Consider the following 22,857-nt stretch of genomic DNA (forward strand, 5'->3'; position numbering starts at 1 on the left):
CAAACACTGCACTTTTTAATATTACTCAAGGTCATATGTATTGGGCATTCGTGAGCATCCACTTAATTTTCATTCTCAACCCTGGCATTTTATTCATATCTGTGCTGTTTTGTTTATTTGTTTTAGAAACAAGTTAGATAACTCTCCAGGGGGAATAAAAACAGCCCCAAAGATATATACCAAATGATTGGAGTTTTCCTCCAAGGTCTCAGTAGTCAACAAGGAGGGCCCCCTGCTCAAGGTGATGGTTCCAAAGACTGACGCGGTCAAGGGAGGCTGCTGTCGCCACAATCCCTTAAAAACCTCACAACGTGTAAAAGATTACAATGAGCTGGTATCAAAATACCACTGAAAACAATCAAGTCACTACATTTATACATTGCCCTCCCCTTCATTTCTCTTAATAGGCATCTAATTTACAATCAAAACATATGAATTAAAAACATTGAAATATCGGCACAGAAATTACACATTCATTGTCTTTTCTGGAGTTATGTATCCCAGTTTCAAAAAAAGCTATGGCAGTCAGAGGCATATGGAGTTAAGGAACTGCCTTCAAGGTTTGGGGGATGGGGGACAAGCTCTACAGATATCAAGAAAAAGAGGCAATCCCAAGTTTGGGAGAACTGATGTCTAAGAACATTTAGTACCATATGATTGGCAGCTCTGAGATCTGAAGTATCCTTTGGTTCACACAAAAGGTAACATCATGTCTTTATTTTTGTGTAATATAAAGGGAGTGGTATCTCAAGGAAAACTCCAGGGTGATTTTCAAAACCATCTAAAATGCTTCACATGGGTTTTCAATGCTTGGGGATGTCCAATTCTGTGAGAGAGGGTGTGTGCTTGTATCTCTAGATACACATATATAAAGACAAGCCCTCTTTATATATATGTCTACACTCCTATATCAAATCCTCCTACACACACACAGGCTCGGGCTCTCCCCCTCTCACACACGCACATATAGATCAACACTGTCCCTCCTTCTCTGGGTGACATAAAACAGACACCCTGCTCGAGTGTAATTTGCTTAGAGTGATTTGTCTGTTTAAAAAAATTCACAGTTCCTCAACAGTAGTTAAAATGCCAGGTCAGCTGCTGCTTGTGAAATACTGTCCCCCTGTACTTGCATGAGGTAGACTTCCCAACTGGGGAGAGAACACGATACGCTAAGAAGAAGGGTTATGTCTTTTTCCTTTTTTGAACGGAAGGCCCCTTTTTGCTTTGTTCTTCTGCAGCTGCAGACGACTTCATGGAGGAAGCTTCTGGAGGTGACCTGCCTGGCCATTCTGAGATCTCGGACCTAGCCTCCGGAGGAAAGGGTGGTGATGTACAGCCATGCCCTCCCCCCACCTCTCGAGGGAAAGTCGAAGTGCATGGCTGGGATTCGGCTTCCTGTCTTCCCTGAGAACTGGCGGGTGGCTGTGCGACAGTTTTATGTGGGCAGTTGGCCACCATGTGCGTGATGCTCTGACAGTAATGGCACTTCTTTGGCTGTGGAGGTAGACTACATTCCTTAGCATGATGATCAAGGCCACCACAGTTGTAGCATCTGCAACAAGAATAATGAAAACATCTTAGAAGTAGGGAACATGTATCATAAAATACATGTCATAAATCAAAAAGATACTAAAACGCACAAACGGTCAAGGAGACCAACTCCTTTTAATGTGCTTTCTTAATAAGTCTGTAATGATATTTATCATACACTGCTTCAAAGATTAGCATCACCAAAATGCTCAGCAAAGTTGTAAAACTACTTGTACTCAACACAACAGTCGATGAAAAACAAGAGGACTAAAATATGAAAGAATATTTATCACTTCTGTAGAGAAACGAGTTCTTTTTTAGATTTGACAGGTTATTTTAAAAGAACAGTTTACTCCACTAGAGGGCAGTCATGTTCAACAAAAATAACCAGCTGGTTTTAAAAAGAAGATCGCTAAAAAATACAGCTGTTAACATAACATGCAAAGCCAATTCACTCAGCAATTGGGAAAATTATAGACCAAATTACATTTTATGAGTTTAACATTTCTTTGGGTGTTAATTATTTTGGCTGTGGAACCCAGCTGAACTGGAAGAATTTTTTTCCTTTGTACAAATTAGGTAGCGCAGCGAAATTTGGTAAATAAGAAAGTCAGATGTCTGCGGTGAATGATTTCTGGCAAATTACCAAGTAATTTTAGAGTAAGGCAGTAAGTATGTGAATCAGAAGAATGCTATAAAAGAAAGCTTCTAAATACTTAGATCGGATTAAGAAAGGTTGATGTTAGTTCAGTGATGAGAAAAATTTACTTTTTTTTCTGTAAGAAATTAGTTTTCCTTTAGGGTAAATTCTTCTAAATTGAAATAAACACAAATCCATCCTTAATTAACATTTGAATGCACATTGGGGGCACAGCTTTGTACTACATGTTTGAAAATTTGACTTAGCTTCTAAATGCTGAGCAAGTAAATTATTTGGAAGATATATTTGCTCAATTTCAATCAGATTTTCTTTCTTTTAAAATTTCATATTAAAAACAATGAAACGTCATAAAGTGGAAAAAATAAAATTTTATACTTATAAAGGTTTTTAATCTACTTGATGAGTACGAATTTGCTTATTAATTTGTCTCCAAATGAAATATTTTAAGAGCTTTCTATTTTTTATTTATTTTCCAAGTACATTTATGATTCCATAATTCTCATTATGAAACACCAACAAGTCACAACATTTTTTTTAAATGATAGCAAAATAGGTGGTAACTGTAAGAATCAGCTTAAGATCATAACGACAACAAAATAATTTTAATTACACTGTGTGCACATAGCAAGCTTAATGACTTATAGTACCATATATTTCAAAGGAAAACTACTAAGCTACTACTAACCCACTGAGCAGTATGTGCAGGATACTTACTATTTCATCTTCTGGGATAACTTATGAGTGAAAGGATAAAATAAGGATAACTGTGGCCTCCTTCTCCAGCTATCAATATTAACTCACAGAATTCAGGATAATGGATTCACAAGATGGGCCTTTATTCTTTGCAATAATTAAGTATTTACGTCAGGAAAAAAGACTTCATCATATTTTCAAAAATTAAAGGGAAAAACCAAGAAATCGCTTTTCCTCACTAAATAATTTATTGTACAACTACATACCTTAATATAACAACTTAATGAAACAATATAATAATGCGGATTCAATATGGTTTCAGCCATGTGTTCTAAGAGATAATGCAAAATTAAAGAATAATAAAAATTACCGATTAATGTTTGAAACTCAGGTCCCCAAAATAACACACTCAAAAATGGCATCTTTGAAAAATATCACCATATTACTTAATGTTTTCCCACATCCTTCTCTTCTATAATGGATAAGTGAATTCTTAAATTAAATTTGCCCATCTATAAAATACCTTCTTTTGAATTACATTCACTTCCTTGAGGAGAACATCCATTCAGGAGCTCCTTTTCCAAGAGAGAAAATAGGTTAAAGGCTTCAGTAATAGAGCAGGCTGTCCCGTGGACACACCAATTTCATCCGTCACTGTAGTATGCACTGTGTTATCCAATTCAGGGGACCGTTTTGCCCACTCATTTACCAAAGGCCTGATGTGAGGATTCCACTTTTACAAATGGGTCTTCCATCATATGCTGTATGTGCATTTACCGCTACATTTGGGTTGTAAAAGTTATTTTTAAGGATGCTATATAATTTTGGTTTCCTTGCATTTTGATCCGCAGAGTTAATTCACTCCCCTAGCTTTTCAGATATGTGCTATCAGACCAGACTGCCTTCCACACTGAGAATATTTGCATTCAGTGTATCTGTGCTTATTAGCCTTAAAAGGGGAGGAGTGGTATTTATTCTTGACTTGTCTTTAACCATTCACTGTCAATCACTCTCACCAAGAGTGCAGATCACACCCCATTATGAAACCCCTGCCTTCCCAAGGGACTGACACCAAAATGGAAACGTTCAGCCACTTTTCAGCTCACAAATGATACCACACCACACACTCCATACCAGCTCTCCGTGGTCCTAGTCCCCTTTGTTCACTCTCCACACCTCTCCAAATCAGCTTGGTCTTGTGAGTTTGAATGAATTTTACATTGTGATGCAAGCATAAAAATGGCAATGTGTCCACATAGAGCCACATGCTTAAGAAATATAAGGACACAGTCTCACAAGTAAAAGGCTATACACAAAGAAGACTATAACCATACTCATTATACGTTCCCAGAGACCAACATAAAAAGGAAAATGATTCATATCAAGTATTTTACAAAATGATGAACCAATGGCACTAAGAATATTTTCTCACATAGCAAATGTAAAGATAAAATAAACAGAAATGTTCAGATTAATCTTAGAACTTTATCAAGCTCTTTATAAAATTACTTTATAAATACTTTAATTCTAATGAGCTAGCACATTCTACAAATATTACTTCTTATTTAAGATGCTTTCTAAGATGAAAGACAAATAATCAAATTGGAGTCAATTTTTTAGAGGACTATCAATATAAGATTAAAATTTTTAAATGAAAGGAGAATGCCAACAACAGATGTAGTAGGATAGAAGCACCTAAAATGGCAAAATAAATAAAAATAAATCTTTTAGGGCTTTAGAACTACTTGGTTACATTATGAAATAAGGCACTGGGTGAGTCTTAATAAACTAAACCCAAACACCACATTAGTTAACAAGTTAATCAAAACATAGCCAAAGTTCTGAGGATTCCATAATAAAACTGAAAACTTCGATTCAGAAATAAAATTTAGATCTGCTATGACCCTTAGAGAAATTCTCATTTTTTGGGTCCAAACCACAGAATAAGTATATTATATATTCAAATGATAACCAGCAATAATGGTGAGAATTGAGCTCAATTGAAGATCACTAGATTAGAATATAGACATTAATTTTTTAATGATACTTCAATAATGTAAGTGAAAGAATTCATCAATTGTATATTCCCCCCGGGATCCCAAAAGAGATAAAAAATTGGGGAGAGTAGATACAGATACCAAGCCAGCTTCACCTGTTTAAAAGCGTAATGGAAAATATAACTTAGGTGCTTCTAAGTATTTGAAAGTGTTAACTTAAGAATTTATATGGAAACTTAAGTCCATATCCTGGGGGGTTTGATGGGGGCATTAAGGACAAGGATACAGTGATCTGTAAGCTTCTCAAGAAGAAGGAAATGTTGAAAGCAATATCAAGGAGAGAGAATAGAGTGGAAAAAGAAGTACAAGCTATGGGGCAGGAAGAAGGGATGAATATAGGAAAGGAGTTCAGAAAAATCCCTGGGAAAGAAAGACGAGAGAAAGGTTCAACAGAGTTTCCAAATGGGAGGCCAGAGGGGCTGAAGAAAAGTCACAGATTGGAAAGAATTTCAGAAACTAACTTGAAGAAATGGTCACTGACTTTTTGAAGAGATTGTTTCTCACTGTTAACCTGATACAGTCCAACTAAAATCCAGAAATGATACTAATGACATTCATCAAGTCTTTAGTTTTTGATTTTAATATGTCTGAACAATTGTCATCTAATTCAATTTTGTGTCAATCAACCGAACACCCGGGAGTGTTGCATCCCAGTCTGCTGGTGGGATGAGCAGAAATGCCATCAGAGAACCCAAAGGGCTGAAGAAAGGGGAAGGACCCAGAGTGTAGCCTTTGATGGAAGCAATCTGCCTACCCCACCCTGTATGTCCTGAGGGCAAGAGAGACAGATTCTAAGACCAGCTTTCCAGGAGGCCCCATTTTGTGCTGATAGCTTCCAAACAATCTAAATTTGCACTTGGGTATAGTTTATCCGCTCCACAGGATCTGCCCCAAAATGCGAAGAGTTAGAAAACTTGGATGAATCTCGAAGCTAGAATGGCCTTTTAACAGTGCACACATTTTTCTGACCTCTACCAAAGCAACCTATTCTTTATGTGAATTTCTGTTTCTTTTATTTCATTTGTCTTATATCCAAACTCCTAAGACTGTAAGCCAATTAAATAATAAAGCACTTTAATAAAGTTAAGTTTTACATATTTCTCCTAAGCGCAGTGGTAAAAATACTGAGTTTTCAAAAATATTGGTTAGCGATGATGCATGTTTTTTAAAAAATCTTCTTATGAAGCAAATACATATTTAATGCCAGAAAATTTTTTATTTGTATCTCTTGAAATACAGATGCCCTCATTTACCTTAACTCATGCTAAAAATAAAATGAGCTATACACAGTAGGGCTGAACATACTATTAACAGAATTAAAATCATAATAAAAAATAATAAGAGGTTCAATTTATTAAGAGCTTACTATGTTCTGATACTGTGCAAAAGGGTTTTAGTGTGTTATATAATTTAATCTTCCCCTAAACCCAGTAAAGAAGGTACTACACTATCTACACGTGTGGATGAAAAAACAAAGATTCACGATAGTTGACATAGAAGGAAATTTTAGTTGAAAATAATAAATTTCGCTTGCATTTTCATTATATAAAAACCTTATACTCAGCAATATTGATGTAAATTTTATTATGCGCAACTCTAAAAAATATAAGGTCCTGAATTCAAAACACCAACACACACACACACACAAATTTGAAGTCGATTTTTCTTGGAATTCGGTTACTGTTCTGTCACTATGCTGTGGGAAGTGATCTCTTTTCGAGCCAGCCCCAGTATAAAATGAAATGTGGGAACTAGTCCAGTCCAGACTTTTCATTGCCAATGCCCAGTTTTATTTCTACCCGTCTTGTACTTTACATGTTGAAAATTTCTGTCCAAAAAATTAGTAAGTAATTTTTCCATTCTCCTCGATCATAGGTTTAAGGCTGTAAATCGGAACTTCAGGTTGACATACTATAATTAGAGCTATCAAAATGACTCATGAAATTCCAGTCAAAATAAAGAAGCCTGACATTTCCGTTGGGCCATGAAGTCATAGTGTGAAGTGAACGATTTATTTAGGCCTTGCAATAAATATTGCAATGAGATTCTACTGGTTGGAGTGAATGTAAACTGAGATTGCCTCTCTTGGGGAATTTGACAGTATATTTCGAAATACTAATACACATATCCTCTGAGCCAGCACCTCTAACTCTATGAATTTGCCCTATAGGAATGGTCAGTGATAAGCACAATGATTTGGGTACTAAGATATTAACTAGAGTGTTGTCCATATTGGTACAAAATAGAACAATTAAATGGTAATAATACTATTAACAATAATAAATACTTATAATCAAAATTAGGTAGTCTGGCTACAGAGTCCTGCTCTTTACTGAGCTATAAATACATGAAAATGAAAAAGAAATTTAAGTCCACATATGCTGAGAAACACTCTACAAATATTAAAAGGAATGAAGTCAAAGAATATTTAAAAAAATGAAGTAGATCTATACGTATTGACATGGAAAGATCTCCAAGACAAATTAAGTGAAAAAAGCAACCGACAGGATAACACATAAACATAGTATAATCCCATTTATGTTTCAAAAACATGATATATGATTATAAGTAATTGCATGCATTTTTAAAGGCATGGGAAAACTACTGGAAGGATAAACAACAAATTAACAGTGGTTACATCTGGGGAGGGGAATAGAGGTAAGGTAAAGGGGAACTTTCTTTTTTCTTTTTTTTTGGTGAGGAAGATTGTCCCTGAGTTAAATCCATTGCCAATATTCCTCTTTTTCACTTGAGGAAGATTGTCGCTGAGCTAACATCTGTGCAAATCTTCTTCTGTTTTATGTGAGATGCCACCACGGCATGGCTTGATGAGTGGTGCTTGGTCTACACCTGGGATCCAAACCTGTGAACCCCAGGCCACTGAAGTGGAGCACACAAATCCAACCACCATGCCACCAGGCCAGCCCCAGGACTTTTTCACTCCATAAATTTTGTATAGTTTCTTTTTTAAATAACAAGAAAGAATTTTTATTTTATTTTATTTTATTTTATTTTTGAGGAAGATTAGCCCTGAGCTAACTACTGCCAATCTTCTTCTTTTTGCTGAGGAAGACTGGCCCTGAACTAACATCCATGCCCATCTTCCTCTATTTTATATGTGGGACGCCTACCACAGCATGGATTTTGCCAAGCAGTGCCATGTCCGCACCCAGGGTCCGAACCGGCAAACCCTGGGCTGCCGAGAAGTGGAACGTGTGAACTTAACTGCTGTGCCACTGGGTCAGCCCCCCAGAAAGAATTTATATATTATTTGTATCATTAAAAAAGAAAAACAGAAATTATAAAACTTCCATTTTGTAATATTACCTTCATTATTATTGTTAGTCATCTTACAGTGAACCTGTATACCAGTAGTTGTAGAATTATCTTGGAAGTCTTTAAAAAATACTTATGCCCAGGCCCTACTCCAGACCAATTAAATCAGAATCTTTGAGAGTGGAGCTCCAGACATCAGTATTTTTTAAAAGCTTCCCAGGTGATGGTGAAACAGCTACTTGTTGAACCACAACTGTATCCAAACCCGAGTTTAGCACTGACAACCTCAGCAAGGGATCACTCCCTAACCCCAACCACAAGGAATGTGGCTCACACAGGATAAATCTCCCAAAATACTGTTTTCATAGGTCATTGAGGAAAGAAGCAGGGAAGGAGAGAAGGAGGGAAGGATGCAGGGAGGGAGGAAGGAAGGAAAAAGGTGTCTATCTATTTCCTTCTGGGAACTAAACACGATTCCCTGGAATTCCTGGCTGTGACAGCACAAAAGCCCACCACCTTTTCCCATCACTGATTCCTGCTTATTTTGGAAGGAAAACATTACAGAAACCTACTGAGTTTAGCTTCTGAAGTAGTTTCTCTGTTTCTGAGGCCATTATTCAATTCTTCGTTCATCAATCAAGGATGGGTTCAATGTGTAGGCATCCATGTCATCAAAATGGGTGATAATTTACAGCTCTTGAATCAATTGCTACTTTCTGTAAACTTCACCATCATTACCAATTAACATTTATTGATTTCCCATAACTCTTTTAATTCTCCATCTTCTGCTGCCTGCATCTAAAATAATTCTCAAATGCATAGAAACTTGTTTAGTATAGACATACTCTGGCAAACATTTCTAATGGCCAAATTCAGTTGGCTATTACATAGAAAATTAATTTCTTATGAATATAATAACAAGATCTCCGCTTTTTATAAAATCTATTAGCCATGGAATTTTCAAAAACTCTAATATTTAAACTACATTTTGCCTAAGAGTGCCACTGATAAAGTAACTACTGCTCACTCTGTTTTCTATACTTAGAAAAAAAGAAAGTCATAATAGATGGTTTAAAACCTGCATAGGGAGACCACTCTAATGGTAGGTTTTCAACATAATTTTTAAAAAGCCAAATTTAGTCAGTATAACTGCATTCAGTTCTTTCTGGTGCATAATAAACAGTAGATGTTTGGATGGCTCTGTACTGCCTCCTTCTTGTCATAGTAAGCAAGGGTCAGTCTGTTGTGGCATGGAACTAATGTGAATTCAAAGCGCTAAAATTGGTGGCAGTGGAAATGAATACGCTATGTCTCCTCCAAACCTCAGTTTTCAGACCATTTACTAAACTGATTTGGGGTTTGCACTGAGTTCAAAGGGTATTTTTTTACTTACCAAGTACTGTTCTAACCTCTTTCATCATCTGCTTCTATGATGAGAAAATATCTAGATTCCTTGCCTGTCAGTGGATTCAACTGCTTATAATACCCATGCAATCATTTTCATAAATTCAAATGAAAAATAGAAAAAAATAAGCACTTAAGAATATCTACTGCATGTGCACAACTTTGTACTACATACTAATGAAATGTATGTGAGTAGTTAGCTGGATAGTAAGATTTATATATTTACATATTTTATCTTGTTTGATGTCTTCTCCTGACTGCTGTCTAGATTGTCTTATGTTTATTAGTTTTTGGAAAACCTCTCTGATTAATCCCATGGTCTGTCATTTGTATCATAACGCCAGCTAAAAATGCACCGAAGTATCTTGAAAACCAGCTAAAATACAGTAATAGCTCTATTTGCAAACCTTTCATCATCTTATAAAAACAAGAAGGTAACACAGAAAATGTGGGGGACAGACAGGTGATGAATGGCAGTGCAGGGTATCAAAAGTACGGATGGAACATGTAGCTTTCTGAGAGAAGAGGACAGGAAAGAGGAGAGAAATCATTGGAGAAATAGGGGCAAAGGGAGCCTTTTTCATGTAAGGGCACTTCATTCAGGTATAATTATGAGCCAGACATTTTTGTATTTCATTCCATTATGTTAAAAAAGTCCTCAGTCGATTTTGTGGCAATTCCATGGAAAAAAATCATTTTTGAGGGTTTGCAACTTCGTACCATAACTCGAGAAGGAGCACAACAATGAATTCTAGGGCATAAGTTAAATCTGTATTTGAAATAGAAATGTTATCGCTCTTTTAGGTACAAACAACATCCCAGACAGGTAATCTGTTCTGGCTAATGGAAAAGTTAAAAAAAAAAAAAAAACAAGGAGAAAGATGTACTCACACACAGATAACTTAATGCTTTTCAATTTCTTGGGCGTAAAAGCGGTTTGTTATGAAATAGGACACATGCAGTGGGCACTCTGCCAGCACTGCATTCATGATCCCAACACAACTAAGGAGGAGTGTCCAGGTCAGGACATCACACACACACACACACACACACACACACACACACACAAATAAAAGCCACATGCATTTTTGCAGTGATGGTGTTACAACTATCCAAACTGCAGGTTTAAATTCATCCTTGTCAGAACCAAGGTTGGTTTATCTACCATATTTGGTCACCCTGACCTTTAGGTATAGAATATTTTAGAAGAGTAGTGCTGGTATCAAATATGAAGGAAAGGGACAAAATTCAATATTTAGTTTATCTTGAAATGGTCAACGTTAGGTGTTTGCTTAAATGGAAGAATCAGATTATAACATGCGATGTGAAAATGTTGGTTCATTTATCTGTTACAGCAGCATTGCTGAAAACTTCAACCCCCAGGGCTGCTTGCTTTTCCCCAGACCATGTCACATTCACCAGTGTCAGAGGTGCGACATCTGTTGTAAATAAGCATCGGTTCAGCCTGAAGAAATACAATTCCACTACTGCTTTTGTATCCACTTTTATAAATGTTTTTCTTTCCTGCCCATCACATGATTTCTTTTAACTCTGTAAACTAGCCTTATTTTTATGGTTGATGTTATTTCACAAGTCATTCTAAAGTGATATCTTTCTCCTCATGTGTATGTTGAGATTTTTTTTTTACTATTAAAGATTTGGCCAGAAGCACAAGAAATTTTAAGAGGAATTTCACCATGATTATTTGATAAGTGAAGCAATAATTTCTTATCTGGAGAGGTGGATTAAACACCAAAACAATATATGAGATTATTTCAATACATAATAAAAATACTGTGGTATAAAAAAATACCTTAGGTATATAAATAAGGACTGCAAAATAAAAAGGTGACTAGCTCTTATTTTATCACACAAAGCTCTCTGTTAAAACATAGAAGGAAGAGACAGCATGAGAAATTTCAAAGGAAGGAAAGATGTACAGAGGTCAAGAATCAATTTCAGTGGCATGACTGATGAACTGGACTGAAGAAGCTTAGATAACAGTTCCAGATTTATACTGCTTGTTTGCAAGCTGGAGGCAAAAAGATGGCTCGATTAAAAGATGCTATCCTAGTTTTAGCCAAGTGAGTTATTATTATTATTTTTTAGCCAAATGGGTTATTCAAAGCTTTGAAGTTACCATGACTGAGTTACCTTTCATGCAAATAATAACGTTGGTAGTATTTGACTTTCTATGAAGATAGTATTAAAATACCTCCCTATTGTTGTATTACTGAATTAATATTAACACTGAATTATTGCTTTATTACTGAATTAGTAAGAACTACGTGTTAACTTGCCATTTTGAAAATGTTTATGTGAGTAGCACTAAAAAATATTTATAGAGGACCCATTGTCCTAGAGCATGTTGCCTGGTGTGGTCTATCTAAAATGTACCCTCAGGATTAACACAGGTGAGAGGCGAACGAAGATTATGCCAAACCATCTTCCATCTCTATAGCTACTCAGGAATCAGAAGGAGTTAAAACTAGTCTGCTGAAATCACCAAGGAAAGGCTTCTAAGGATCAATAACTTTGATCTCCACATCCAGCACCAGCTACTGGTGAGGAAGACGACGAAACACAGATGAGAAGTAAATGACCTCTGTCCACTTCCCCCTCTAACCCAACTGGTCTTCCTGTGAGTGACCTTATAGATTGCCCTTTGCCAAGAATCAGTGTTCCTACCTCACCATGGAGGCAGGCAGGTGAAAACTGAACAAGGAAAATTGCTACTATGTTCAGATAAGCTCTACAAACTGTGATATTATCTCCTATCCATGTAGGTCTGATCTTGAAAATTAAAGCTTAAGGTAAAGGCAGGTAAAGTATTCTTGGCCTCGTAGCTATTTCTTTTTTTCCTCCTTACTAGTTGCAGCTGCCCTTCATGTCATCCAGCTTTTTATATGACTAAAGCTTGATAGTCAAGCTGCTAAGGCACCCTTGCAGATCTTGTCTCTGATCACTGATCCCTTAAGGAATCTTGTTTCCCTATTTGAACATTTTAAGGCTGTGACCCTGTGAACACATGGCCACTAATATAAAAAGAGACAGCTGTCAAGCCAAGGAAGGAGATAAAAACTGAAGGTAGGGATGAGAAGTGCAACACGTCCCCGGACCAAGCCAGGGTTGTTTACACATGTCCAGAGACTCTTAATAAGTGCTAACCAGTAGGGCTAGATTCTACACATTAACAAATTATTCGTGCATATTCTCTAAGCCAAAAAATGGCTTGTCTTGAAGACAATTCCTTGAGCATTTGAATGATAGAATTTTCATCTCCCTTGGTCATCCTTTCAATTTGGCTGGTAGAAGTTTACATGAAGAATTTGGTTTATTCTTTTAGTGGGACAAAAGAAACAAAGCCACTGAATAATTTTTCTAACAAAAAAAATCTTGAAAATATCCTGACAGATGTGGTGAAAGGAGGTAAACTTGTCTGAATAATATTTCATCTTTTTACTCTAAAAATGTATATGTTTCATAACACTCATAAATATTTAAAAATACGAAAATACGATAGCTGCAAACGGCAAAGTGCTATTTACTTATCACACTGAACATGAAGTTCTCTTTATATGCTTTATTTTCATAATTGAATTGGACACAACATGTGTAGGGGAAAAGTTGTGCTTCAGTAGAAAACTGTGCATTGCTTAGATCTAGAGCTCACACTTCATGAATTACCTGATTCTGATTCTACGGGAATTATTCTACAGCTTTTCAAATTGCCGGTAACTGATAGCAATGCAAAGTTATTGCCTATGAAGAGGCAAATTCTGTCCTGTCAGGTTCAACTGACTTTCTTTTTTCACTGTGGGAGAAGCTAGTTTTGCCTCTATTTGCATATTAATTTCAATATTCCTAATCTACACACGTGTCTGTTCTTTGGATTGTCCTTTGAACAGTTTATAACATCTGCCTGTTTCCCTCATTTAACTGAGTAAAACTAAATCCTTAACACTTGCTCATTTTATATCTGTATGAAAGTCATGATGTTACTTTTTTTGAAAACTGTCCTTTAATTCTCATACAGTAAATATGCACCATAGAAGCCACTGGATGAGATGCAAAGATCATTATGACATCATTATAACTTGCTCTTTAATCACAGAGAATCTAGAAAAGAGATAAGATAGATGCACAACTAACTTTAATCCTCAGGGTTATTGGACCCAAGTTTAGTTTTTGTGTTTTGTCTCAGTGATCTTATTTTTCCTATACCTTGAAACATTACGCTTTTTCACAATCTTGAGAATTATTTCCCATTATGCTAAAAAGGAGCTAATAAGAAAATTTAAGTTTTTCCAAAGAAGACATACAAATGGCCAACAGGTACACAAAAAGGTGCTCAACATCACTAATCCTAAGGGACAGGCAAATCAAAACCACAAGGAGCTATCACTTCTCACCTGTAAGAATGGCTATTATGAAAAAGACAAGCGATGATAAATGCTGGCAAGGATGTGGAGAGAAGGGAACCCTTGCGCACTGCTGGTGGGAATGTAAATTGGTGCAGCCACTAAGGAAAACAGTATGGAGGCTCCCCAAGAAATTAAAAATATAGCTACCATATGATCCAGTAATGCCACTTCTGGGTATATAGTCAATGAAAACGAAATCACTATCTCAAAAAGATATCTGCACCTCCATGTTCATCCCAGCCTTATTCACAATAGCCAAGACACAAAAACAACCTAAGTGTCCACCGATGGATAGACAAAGAAAATGTGGTGTATATACACGCACACACACATACACACACACACAATGTAATATTATTCAGTCACAAGAAGGAAATTCTTCCATTTGCGACAACAGGGATGGACCTTGAAGGCATTAAGCTAAGTGAAATAAATCAGACACAGAAAGACAAATACTGTATCATTTCACTTATATGTGGAATCTTAAAAAAAAAAAAAGTCAAACTCATAGAAACAGAGAATAGAAAAGTAATTGCCAGAGGGTAGGGGGTGGGAGAAATAGGGAGAGGTTGGTAAAAGGATACAAACTTTCAGCTGTAAGATGAATAAAGTCTGAGGATATAATGTATAACATGGTGACTATAGTTGATATTGTATAACTGAAATTTGCTAAGAAAGTAGAACTTAAATGAATGTTCTTACCAAAAAATAAAAAAAGGTAAATATGTGAGGTGATGGATATGTTAATTAACTAAATGGGAGGAATCCTTTCACAATGTACACGTATATCAAAGCATCATGAGGTACACGTTAAATATCTTACCAATTTATCTGTCAATTATACCTCAATAAAGCTGGGGGAGGGCGTGTGGAGAAAGAATAGTTCCCTTACAGGACTTTATGCCACCTTAATGCTTTTTCTCTTCTCTCGTATTTTATATAATTTTCACCTCAGTTTGCCTACTTCTCAGCTCACTATGCTGGAAAACATTGAAATAAAAGTCAGGAAAATTGAGCTCTTGCTTTTAGCTCTACTAATAACTAATTCTCCATCACTTGCAAGACGGTGCTAGGACTTGAACTCTTGATTCTCTCCCAATTTGAACTGTGTGTGAACTTGGAATCTCTCCACCCTCGTAATGGGCAACTCAGCCTGGTTTTATGACTTTCTCCGAGAAATATCTGCCAACCCAGCAGTGGGCAATGGGAGGTAGAAGAGATTCAAATCTATCTAGAGTTGGGGCTGGCAAGGTGGATGCTGGGAAGGGACAAGAGGGTGAGAGGGACTAGTTTGCTCATAAAAAAAGCATTACTGAAATGAGTCAGTCTGAGCTGGGAGGAGAGGCAACTGAGACAGAAGGAACTCAAAGGACGAAAAAAGAAGGAGGAGAGGATTTTAAATACCTAGAATCAACATTCTTCTCTAATTCCATAACCCTAAATATCAACTACACCACGTGGTCATCTGGAATGGAGATTATATCAATGATCACTCAATTGTCCTGTGCAATCCTGGAGTTCATGACTGTTGCCAGAGAACTTAATCTGTTTAATATTATTCTGTATTGCCTCTATAATACTCTATTAATTATACAGTTAAATTATTTTCTGATAACCATTTTGAACTTAAGGCTTTTACAGAAAAAAAAAAGAAAATTTAAAAACGATGTGATCATCTAGAGGGATGATGAAACAGTGAAATAAATCATCACTATTTCATCATCCTTCAGTTTTCTTACTGCATGGCCCAGCATATTATCTGATCTTCCCAGAAGTTAAAAAAGACCTTAGAAGACAGGATTTTCGTAGTCTTTTTCTTTTTAACCTTTCATTGAACACAGCTGAGAATTCAGGCTTTTTCATTTTCTGTCTATAATGGCAAAGAGAAGAAAATTGATACAAGATATTTTGCAACTGTTAGACACACAAGAACACAAATACAAAAAGACAGACAGCAGTACTCCAGACTCTAAAGATGACGGGGAAATGAACTGTATAAGCTGAATCTCAGTTTATGAGTCTTTTACATAAGACAATATCCTAGATGTATTTTCTCAAACTCGAGAATCAATGGGTGAACAACATACTTCCATGGACAAAAACGGAATTTGTTACCCAGTTAGTCACTCTACAGAGAGGATGTCATCATGCAATATTTTTTGACAAGAAATTTTTGCTAAAAGGACATGTAACAGTATTCTCTCACCTGTTATCAAGTTTTTGCTGGAAATTTACTTGACATGGTTCATAAGTAGACAAATGCTGAAGACGTTGACTGAAAGGAGATAAACAGTATAGAAATGAAAAAGTTCATTGAATTGATCATTTTAATCAACGTCTACAAATGAAAATGTTTGGCTATTATGGACTGAAAAAAATGACTACCCTCTCCTCAATAAAATTATGAGCCGTGAAAGTTTTCAAAGTATTGCATTTTGAGGATACAAAGACAAGTAGAAGAACAAAGGTAAAAAAAAAAAAAGCTGGAACCTCTTAGAAATATACTTGAAATCTGGATCAATATTTATAAGATGGATATGTTCCAGGCTCATTCATGAGCAATTACTTGCATTCAAAGGATACTGCCCATTTGGGATATGTATATCTTCACACCAGAAAAATACGGAATAAAATTTGGGCTTTTTACATTTAAATTCTTATTTATTTCCACTATAGTTGTTTTTTTTTTTTATAACATCCCTTTATCTTTATATCTGTTAATTATTTGTAAAATGACTTTTAAAATACGCTTTAAAAGGGTCTTTTGGACTCAGATGGCAAATGGTGATGACTATTCTTCCCGGTATACTGGTGGCTAATAAAATGTAGAATTTGATAAATTTTGTAAGAAACAGAAAATGTTATTGTCTTTTCAAGAGAAGATATGATCACAATTATTGGGAGCAACAGGAATGTTTCTGTAAAGGAGTTAGTCTGGCTATAACAGCTAGTTAAAAGTTAATAAAAATGAGTAAGGTTTATACAGATGGAAGAGAAAACATGCCAGGTGAATATATGGCATGAATAAGAAGACAGTAGAAAACTGGAGGTTATGTTTAGGAAGGCAAGTTGGCTAGCTTGGAAAAGAAAATGGAAACCAAGATTGAGCAGAATACTAAATATATTTTATAATTTAATATTTTAAAAATCTTTCAACTTACAGTTGAAAAACAATTGAGTTTCAAAGTTGATATATACATTGCTCATGACCACAAACCTAATAATGGAGAGCCCAGGATTTCAGCCTGTAACTGCAGTGATCCACGATAAATCACTTAATCTCCTGGGTTTCCTCATCCATAAATAAATTTCATTACCCAGGAATCCTTTTTAAATATGATAATAATTCCCACTTACTTGACATGGTTGCTGATGGTCTCAAGTGAGATAAATATTTTAAAATGCTTGCCAAACTACAAAGCTCTATATAAATGGTAGGTGCAATTTCTTTCCCTAATCTTGGATATTGTATTCCTGAAACACTTCCACCCAGTAGTGGTAAGATAATTAATGGTAGAAGAACTGAAGCTCTCATGAACTAGATGGGGAAGAGCAAAAATAAATAACAGGAAAAGCTTAAAATATCTCCCCCTTTCCAAGAACATTAAGAGAAAGAACTAAATGGTCTAATAATGATATTTTGCAAATCTTATGGATGCCCTATAATTAATTTGTATTTATCGTTCCTTGTCCACTGGGATGTTCTTTACCACGTCCTACTCTTGCATTTTGATGTGGCGGTAGTAAATTAATTGACCTTGTTGCAGATGCCATGCATTTTTTTCCTGTGTGTAGATCACTGTTGAAATGTTCAGTATTTTTCTGATTTATATCTTGGAATCCCTACAAATAAGTTTCAGAGTAACTTTGTTTTAATAAATTCTATCAGAAAATTTTGTAGATGAAGAAAATTATGCAGGTGTTAATCTGTGTATAATAGTTTTATGTATGGGAAATTTGCTCACTGTTCCTATATTCTACAAACTATTCTTTCATCTGGCTTTCAGGATATTCTATTATATTGGTTTTCTTTCTACCTTTCTGATATTATTTTCCTATCTTATTCTCAGTACCTTCCTGGATTCACCAAGATCTAAACTTACCCTTGTCTATTATCTCTCCTTTGAAAAATTGATCCATTTCCTTTAAACAAACTATTTTCTTTATGCTGATCACTCACAAAATATTCCCACTTTGATGTCTTCCTGTAATCTCAAACTCAATTTCTCTCTTCAAGGCCATTTTGACCCCTAGTTTTCAGATCTCCTCCAATATTGATTGATCTTTCCTTTAAGTTCCATCATTCATCATTGCATTCATAGTGTTTATTGTTACATTACTTGATTGGCTCAAAGGAAAGGAAAAAGTATTATTAAAATCTTCACTATCTTTTTGTCCTTTAAAAGCAAAACAAAAAAAAAGCAGCTTACTCTTGGTCATTTCTCTAAACCTATGAACAGTCTTTTCAGCTTCTTGTTCATTTGGGGACAGATTCCTTGCCTTCTGTCTTTATGCAATGACAAAGATGGTCATGCTAACTGATACTCTGGGTACATCTGTCAGCCCACTTGGCCCTCTCAATCACCAACCAGTGACGACTATATTAGTATTATCTTGGATAATGTAAGTGAAACAAACAAACATTTATTAAATCAGTCACCATGCATTATTTTTTTAAATAGTGTAATAAAAGAATAAAAGTAATCAAAAGGAAAACTGTTATGAGCTGTTAGAACCTGAAGGTAAAAAAAGACAGTATTTAGTACCAAAGGGCAGCATTATTACAGTGGGAAAGGTATAGGGTGACTAATGCCAAAAAGAAATAAAAGCATTAATTAATACCTACCATACTTTTTGTATCAGATATTACTGTCACGCATTCCAGTCAATATTGCAGACTAATAGGCACCCACTGAGCTATCATTTAACCCTATGGCAGAAGCCTCATCTCCTGGGCAAAAACTACCAAACTCAACTCAATTTCCCTTTATTTACTCATCTTCCGAGAAATCTTTTTGACTTTTTTAACTAAGCTTCAGTAATCACTATATAAGGAGTTTTCAAAGAAGTAGTAATGGGAGAACTAAAAGGTAACTATATGTTGATGTGCATCTTTGGAGATACTGCTAGTCTGAAACTGGAGGAGATGCTAAGGATCACTCACAGATTTGGGAACATCATCAAAAGGATAGACGGCAGTTAAAGTCATGGGACGGAAGTCAACTAGCAAAATGTGAAGAGTGAGAAGAGGACTACAGATAACATTTTCAGAAATATTTCTATTTAATAACTTACAGGTGGAAGAATCAGTCAGGTGTCTATGAAGGAATAGTCAGAGAAGCAGTAGGAAGGCAAGAAAACAGGCATTTCCCTAGCTTAAAAAAAACTATAGTTTTGTATTGGAGAAAGTGGCTAAGAGTGATCAAATAAGAGGAGGTATTAAAGTAGGCTGATGGATTTAGCAAGCAGGAGGTAGTAAGAAACCTCAGGTGGAACATACAATGAACACAAAAGAATTAAGTAACTACAACTGAACTGCAGTGCCAGTATCAAACTTAACTTCCTCAAAGTCAAACGTGTATATCTTAGGAAAAAAATCTTCTCAGAGGATTCACTTCCTCAGAGAGCGGAGAAGCAGCCCTTTCAAGAGCTGTACACTATGTATTCTTTTGAAAATCACCAGTGTCCAATAGAAAAACAGACTGAAGACACGCACAGGAAATTCACAAAATGAGAAAAAAAAAGACACATATTTTTAAAATACACTAGCAAAAATGAAAATTAAAAAAATTAATCATACCCAAAAAATCAATGAATTATATTCCCTTCAAAGTAGCATATAAAAATACTCTGACTATACCACTGAAAACAGCTAAAAATAGTGGATAAAATATTTTACAAACATCTTTTGAAATGCATTACTGATCAGGCAAGAAAGTAAGAGATGGTTAGAAGTAAAAAATGAAGTGAAGGCAGAAAATTAGGGCAGTAAGTGGAGCACTGAAACAGCCTCTCACCCCGGAGGCATCTACCGAATACTGCCAACCTCGAGGTTTGACCTCGCAAGTGGGATGGTGGAGCAGAGGAGTCAGGAAACACCTAGGATCTGCCCAGCGGTTGGGAGTCTAATAAGGAATCATGCCCCACAGAGCTAGAACCTCCCCAAACTGCACTCCCAATGTAAATAAATGAAAAATAAACTTGCCCTGCAGAGGGGAGGGCATATGGAAACTTTTCTACCCCCAATCTGGCACTGGGAGGAAGAGAAAACAAATCTCCCCTGAGAACTAATAACCACCACCCAGACTGTGTTTGGTGTTGCAGCTCAAGCAGCGATACAGCCTAAGCTGAGTATTATAAAATGGTTCTCAGTTGGCACATGACAAAGCAAACACAAAAACACTCTGCAAAAAATTCGCCTTTCAAGCCAGGAGTCAAAGAATTCCTATAGATAAAAGTCCAAGAAGTATGACTGGTTTAAAAAGAAAAATCATAAAAGACAAAAGAACATAGGGCACCATGAACTCTAGCCAGTAGAATCAGACCCAAAGGCCTCAGGCATTTGGTTGATCAGATTCTGACTGTAAAACAAATACGTTTTAATATGTTTAAAGCAATGGTTCCTAACATTATCAGGTCAATGTCTACTTTTTTTAATAAATATTTTTGTAATATCCCCATTCTTATCCCGAAAGAAATTTAAAATAATATAATCTACATATACACATTACATATGCATATATATTCCTTAACTGTGATATATAGGAGAAAAAATGATTTATAGTAAAATAATACATACTTCAATCAAAAAATGCAGTAACAAAATCACACTAGAAGACATAATGAAATTGTCACTGCTTGTACTTGTCTATGATAAATAAATTTGGATTTAAGAGTAGCCATTCCATACAAATACAGAAAAATAAAAGAGGTACAGGAGAATACTAGAATAAAAATTAGTGTGAGTATACCTATATACAACAAGAGAAAGGAAAACCACCTTAACTGAAGCAGCATAACACGTCAAGACAAATTTTGTAAAAACCAACATATAAAAATGAGAAAATACAACACTCTTCAAATGAGCTAGACCTTATTTCATAAGTGCAGTATCCAATTAATTCTCCATGCTGTAATCTAATGGACAATAGTGATGAAGTATAGCAGAAAACATCCAAGTATCTTTTAATTCTACCACATGCTGAGACATAAATTCAGTGTCAAGTATATAAAAGGACCTTGGAAACCATATCCTTTAATAGGAGATGGGGAATAGCTGATGGATTGGAAGACAAAAAATAATTCAAAAGGTTATAAAGAAATTGTTTCTGGAGACAGTGACACACTAAGGCTGAAAAACAACTTGCAATCCCAAAATAAATAATTTCCATATGCAATTTTTATAATATAAAGTGTTTTTATCTCTATGTTACAAAAAAACCTAGGAATACATAGGTTCAGTGGGCTTCTGATCATGACAGATTTACTGTTACTAGACTTGCTCTTCTTCAGTAAACAACTATAAAACAGGAAAAGATATACGAGGCAATTGTTTACAGGCACTGGATGGGACAACAGACAATGGAAAACTGTGATGCTTTATAGAAGGGAAATATTTACAGTAAGCACCATGTTTGCCTGGTTTTCTGCCTGAGTAGACTTTTGGACTAAGGGTCAGGAGATGGAACCAAGCACAGCACAGTGGTGTCAGTGAGCTGAAGAGGTATAGATCTGAGATCAGCGTTTATGAAGCGGTTGGAATTCGTGGGACAGACTGCTGGAGAGAAGAGATCTGTATAAAAGAGCATCCCCACCCCCATACACAGAGTGAGACGGCAAAGCACAGCAGAAAGAGGCTGTTGTTTGGGGGACAGATAAGCAGATACCCAAGGTCACACAGGGCTGGGAGATACGGAGCTCCACTCAGCTAGAAGGGAGAGACCACAGTGGATTCTAACTGCAGCACTGTGGGCAATCCAGTTGAGATCCCAGTAAGCTCATGTCTTAGGAACAGGGACCATACCCTAGAGGAAGGGCTGCATCTAGGACCAAACACAGAACCAAAATAGATCAACACTAACCTAGAATAAAAACAAGGCTGGCAAAATAAAAATCCACCAGTAATTCAGCTGCCTGCCAGGAAAAAACTCAACACTTTGTAAAGAAGATAAAAACCCAGATTCCCTACCACCTATTAGCCACAACATTCTGCATACAATAAAAAAAATTACTAGATGGGTAGCGAAGCAGGAAAAAACAACCCATACTCAAGAAAAAACAAGTCAATAGAAAAGACTCTGAAAAGACCCAAATGTTGGGAATAGAAGAAAAGAGCTCAAAACTGCTATGATAAATATCTTCAACAACATGAAGGGCAAAAAGGACATAATGAAAGAAAAAAAGTGAAATTGACAAAAAAAAACAAGAAAAAGAAAACTATAAAAAATAAACTAACTGGAAATTCTAAGACTGAAAGTTATATCTAAGATGGATTCATTGATTGGGTAACAGCATCATGGAAACTGCAGAAAAAGAGTCAGTAAATTTAAAGACATACAAAAGAAATAACATGAATGAATTACAGAGAAAATAAAGGACTGAAAAAATATGAAAAGTGCCTCTGTGACATGTGGGATAAATATGAAATAGTGTTTTATATACGTAATTAGAGTTCCAGAAGGAGAAGAGAGAATAGGGCTGAAAAAAAAATACTTGAAGAAATAATGGCCAAAAATGTCTTAAATATGAGAAACGTCTTGGATAAACAGATCAAAAAAGTTCAGAGAACCCCAAACATGATAAATGCAAA

At 35.8% G+C, this 22,857-nt stretch overlaps 1 protein-coding gene across 1 annotated transcript in view; it reads right to left on the reverse strand.

Moving 5' to 3' along the window:
- Nucleotides 1-1,185: 1,185 nt before the first annotated feature.
- Nucleotides 1,186-22,857, reverse strand: part of LIN28B (lin-28 homolog B) — a 120,512-nt gene continuing 98,840 nt past the window's right edge. Inside the window, exon 4 of the mRNA XM_046674774.1 lies at nucleotides 1,186-1,555. Coding sequence (XP_046530730.1) covers nucleotides 1,186-1,555 — 370 coding nt within the window. The remainder of the gene's footprint in view (nucleotides 1,556-22,857) is intronic.

The sequence above is a fragment of the Equus quagga genome, chromosome 11, assembly GCF_021613505.1.
Source record: "Equus quagga isolate Etosha38 chromosome 11, UCLA_HA_Equagga_1.0, whole genome shotgun sequence".
Lineage (NCBI taxonomy): Eukaryota > Metazoa > Chordata > Mammalia > Perissodactyla > Equidae > Equus > Equus quagga.